The 4,611-nt window shown below is 41.9% G+C and overlaps 1 protein-coding gene across 2 annotated transcripts; it reads left to right on the forward strand.

The window, feature by feature from the left end:
* The first annotated feature begins 231 nt into the window (after positions 1-231).
* Positions 232-4,211, forward strand: PNRC2 (proline rich nuclear receptor coactivator 2). 2 transcript variants are annotated; one of them, XR_016018567.1, is made up of 3 exons: positions 232-759; positions 1,683-1,885; positions 2,178-4,211. XR_016018567.1 is itself a non-coding variant. In XM_088790516.1 (2 exons), the coding sequence occupies exon 2, from the start codon at positions 2,196-2,198 to the stop codon at positions 2,613-2,615; it is 420 nt and encodes a 139-aa protein (XP_088646642.1). In that variant the 5' UTR covers positions 1,748-1,885; positions 2,178-2,195; the 3' UTR covers positions 2,616-4,211. The 2 variants fall into 2 exon arrangements, 1 of the variants encoding a protein (XP_088646642.1); XM_088790516.1 differs by lacking the exon at positions 232-759 and having other exon boundaries at positions 1,748-1,885.
* The last annotated feature ends 400 nt before the right edge of the window (positions 4,212-4,611 follow it).

Here is a 4,611-nt window from a genome sequence, read left to right on the forward strand (position 1 = left end):
GAAACAGATTGAGGGGAGTGACAGGATCCAAGTGACAGGGGCTAGGCGTCGGAAAGCAACTTTGTTGAGAATCTCCCAGCTGTAAAACAGTTCCACGACCTGAACTCGGGAACCTAATGGCCCCTTCAGTAATTCCCCCAGGGAGGAAAACCACTCGGGCCCTAAGGGCCGCGGGCCCGCGGGCTGGAGAGCCAGGTTGGAGCTGCTGCCGGCGCAGAATGCTGACGCCCCATCCAGGTGCCGATCAAGCGACGGCAAAGCGGGCTCCTGGAGTCGGGGCGCTGGCGTCGCGATCCCAGGGAGTTGCCGGGGCGGAGGGCGGAGGCCACAACGGCTGGGGGTGCCGAGAACAGCTGGGTGGACGCCGCTAAAAAGAGTCCGGTGTTAGCCGAGGGTCCGCAGCAGTTGTTCCCGACGTGCTCCTCTCCGGGAGAATTTCAAACCCTCCGCAACAACCACCTCCCTCGGTCTCCCCGGCCGCCCCAGCAACAGGCGGTGGCCCGCGTATCATTGGCTGGGCCTCGCGTTGGCGCGTTTTGATTGGCCGCCATGCCTCTCGGCCCCGCTTCTGCGCTCGTCGCCACCTCCATTTTGTCGGTAGAAGCAGAAGGAGGAGGTTGGGTTGAGTTGCCGAGGTGGTTAGCTGGCTCGTCGGTGCTCGTGGGCTTTGTTCGTTCCGTGCCTCGTCTCTCCCTGGAAGGGGAGGGGGCTTCGTCGCCGAGCAGGAGCCGCCGCTACCGCGGTCCGAGTTTGAAGTCGGTGAGTGGCGGCGGCGCCGCGGGCGCGGCCATGTTGGCCGTCGCGCTCCCCATTGTTGGTGGAAGGAAGCGAGATCCGGGAACCGGGCGGGGCGCGGGCGGCCGGGAGGACCGGGTTCCCGGGCAGGGGCTTGAGAAAGATGGGGCCGCTCGGAAGCCGAGCCCCATCGTTAGAAGTGAACTTTTCGGGCTCGCGTTGTGAATGACTCTATGTCTGGGAACTCGTAATTTACTCATGGCTGTTAAATAGTCTTGAAGGCCCTATTATTCTTTCGAAGAGGGCTTGCTGATAACTTGTTTTCTTGGAATATCAAATGAAAAATCTTGACTTTGTCATGTGCACCGTAGGGAGGCGTTTTATATATACTTAAGATGGGCACTGGCTTAGGTTGTTACGGCGTCTGAAAACTTAAAACGGGGAGGAGTGGAGAGTGTTCCCAACTAAAGGAAAGTGCATGTAGATTGGGAGAAGAGGCTTTGTGAAAACGGATATGTGATGTGTTGAAAGATTGAAAAATTCTGGTGGGACTTTAAAAACAAGGTCTCTTTAGGAAACTAATTTTAACCCAATTTCTTGTCATGGCAGTAAAGGCTAATGCTTCCCTGGTTTGACTTAAATTAACATCGTGGTCACAAAAACTGAGACTCTGAAAGGTCTCCAGGAAAAAGATACAACTTGTTGGGGGACTTGTAGAAACCCATCCCATAATTCCCCAGGAAGGAGTTCCTGGGTATCAAAGCTGATAATGATAAGAGTTCTTAAATGATGACAGTTATAAGGTCAAAGAAAGCCATCTTCAGATTTTCTGCCTTTTTAGTTCAGGAAGTAGCCATTCTTTAGTTAACTGATTCTGTAGTAAATATAAATGATCAGTTTCTCCGGTGTTTTTGATTTGAATTAATGAAGCATACTTTTCTACCTAGGACTTGTCTCAAAACTTGTGTGCTGAGGAGACTCAGATGTTGGCCTCAGCTCCTAGGCTGAAATCAGCAGATTGGCCCATGAAAACTTCTGTATTGAGACAAAGGAAAGGATCCATCAGAAAGCAACATCTATTATCCTGGGCTTGGCAGCAAGGAAGAGGACAGGTAGTGGAAATCCTGCAATCTGAAAAGCAGACTGAAAGGTATGAAAAAATTCACCTTGTAATGGGGCATTTTTATGGTGGACTTTATTGTTTTTATTTTGAAATAGAGGATTTTTCAGATTTGTGGGTAAGCTCATCTTTCTTAGGAAGGTAATAAAAACTATATATAATGAAGTGTGAACATACAATGAAGTTAAAGCAGCTGAATAGCACAGTTTTGAGTCTCCCTCCAGATTTCTGGAGTTAAAAGTTGGGGCTATGGAAGCTTCTTCAAGTTTTGAATTTTTCTTACTGGAATTTTATTCAGTATTTTGTTTCCGTTCACTTACAGGTGACAAAGAAGCTGAAGATGGGTGGTGGAGAGAGGTATAACATTCCAGCCCCTCAATCTAGAAATGTTAGTAAGAACCAACAACAGCTTAATAGACAGAAGACCAAGGATCAAAATTCCCAGATGAAGATTGTTCACAAGAAAAAAGAAAGAGGACACGCTTACAACGCATCAGCAGCTGCGTGGCAGGCCATGCAAAATGGGGGGAAGAACAAAAATTTTCCAAACAATCAAAATTGGAACTCTAGCTTATCAAGTCCCAGCTTGCTTTTTAAGTCTCAGACTAATCAGAACTATGCTGGAGCCAAATTTAGTGAGCCGCCATCACCAAGTGTTCTTCCTAAACCACCAAGCCACTGGGTTCCTGTTTCCTTTAATCCTTCTGATAAAGAAATAATGACATTTCAACTTAAAACTTTACTTAAAGTACAGGTATAAAATAAGATAAAGTACTGATGTTCAAACTTAGTTAATTTAAGGGTAGTTGTCAGTTGTTTCATACCAAATTCACTAGGGAAATTAATCTGTGTAAAACTGCTAATGTAGAAAATCTAGACTTGTGTTGTGTGCACTGTGATGTAATGGTGGTATCAGTGCAACTTAACTAAATTACTGATAATTGTACCAGACATCAAGTGGTCTCAATTGAGTAACAAGTGAAACCATTCAAGTTTAGATTTGGGGAATGGTAAAAAATTAACTTGATTGCTTTTTGGGGTAAAATACTGATTTAAGATTATCATGAGTAAGTCAGTAGATTTACTTGTTAAAAGCTAGTGAAACTGATTATAAGCATCTAGTTAACATACAGGGATTGAAAACTAGTTGAGTATTTGCAAGTTTAATGTCCTAGAAACACCAAAACCAACCGACAACCTGATGCACTGCCAAAAGAAAATGTGAATTTTTCTTAGAGAATAGTTGCAGTTTAGTAAACTGAATGGTGGTGAATGTGGAAGGGGCAATAGGGGCTGTTTAGAATGAGACTATATCCCAGTGGCCCCATTTCTTATATGCAGTGGATAGGTGATTGCCAACAGATGCACCAAAACCATTTTTATAGAAAACAATATTTGGTGGTCAACAGAGTAGCTTTCAAAATACATTTTTGTATTATAGCACTGCACAAGCTATTCTTACTGGTCTGGCCTCAAATCATCCCTGCAAAGCTTGCTTAAAGTAGGGAGCTATATAATGTGAAAGTTTTGAGTACCTAGAAAAGAGCCATGTAAATATATGTAATAAAGTTGTAGCATATGTAAAGTTTTGTTGGCATCTATCCTACAAAAATAGAGTATTTTAGTATGAATTTGCTGAATGTAAGACCATGGACTCTTTTACACTATGGCCTAATTTTAAAGGTCCAAATAATGTTTTTAAAAGTTTGCCCTTGTGCTAAAGTGCCAGTGTATGTATCTTATAATTGATAGGGTTGTAAACTATATTTCAAAATCCTAGTGTAATAAGTTTTATATAACTATAACTGAAAAGGTTTTAATCTGCTAAAACACTTCCTATTTTTGAGATGTGAAAAGCAGTATGGGACTATTTTAATTTTTATTCTGTTAAGCCCAAAGATTAACTATTAAAGCGTCCATCCAACCTTAAAAATTCATATTAGCTTGAACAATTTTTGTAACCTATGATACGAGTTTAGTTGAATGCCAGTGTGTTTTTTTTTTGTCACCCGTAAGTTCAACCCAGGGGACCACTTATGCAAAAGATGTGTTTTCTTGCACAATACCTTGATAACATGTTTTAGCTAAAAGTAAATGCTAAGTATAACATTAACCCAATAGTGGAAAAAACTGTGTACGGGGAATCAAAAATTTCTGATTCTAAGTGCCCTACTTTCTAATTTGGCTGCTTTTCTGATATTTTAGGCAAAATGAAGTTGTATTTCTCCAAATAAATTCAGGTGAAATAATATTGCTCAAGTCAAATAATTATATCCCAAAGACAAGTTTATATAGTACTAAATGTGCACATATGAATTTGGAGCATGAAATTTAAAAATAAAACTTTCTCTCCCCAGTGGCTTGTTTTTATTTCATAAAAAATTGTTGACTTTAATCTTAGAATGCACACCAAGATAGTTGGTTTTTAGAGGCAACCAATTTGCTGACTGATCGACATTTGGATTAGTTCAACAGCTACACAAGAAAGCAACTACTTGTGACTTACCCCTTTCCATCAGGGCTAACAGTAAAAGACCACAGAATACTTTGGAAACTTAAAGCTTCTGAATTCTTTTGCTATCAAGTTGAGTAAAGCAGGGTTTAATTAAACCCCCCCTCCTCTCCATTCTATGATTAAGGTTTGTAGGGAAAAAAATAGCACAAAAGAATTCCCCAAATTGACAACAACCCATGTTTGTTGATAATCCTGTAGGTTCTACACTAGCAGAGCAAGGCTGTATTTTATCATACAAACT

The sequence above is a fragment of the Rhinolophus sinicus genome, chromosome 14, assembly GCF_057876585.1.
Source record: "Rhinolophus sinicus isolate RSI-liver-muscle chromosome 14, RSI-T2T, whole genome shotgun sequence".
Lineage (NCBI taxonomy): Eukaryota > Metazoa > Chordata > Mammalia > Chiroptera > Rhinolophidae > Rhinolophus > Rhinolophus sinicus.

Coding starts and splice junctions, on each gene's coding strand:
- PNRC2 (XM_088790516.1), top strand. CDS start 2,196: ATGGGTGGTGGAGAGAGGTATAACATTCCAGCCCCTCAATCTAGAAAT.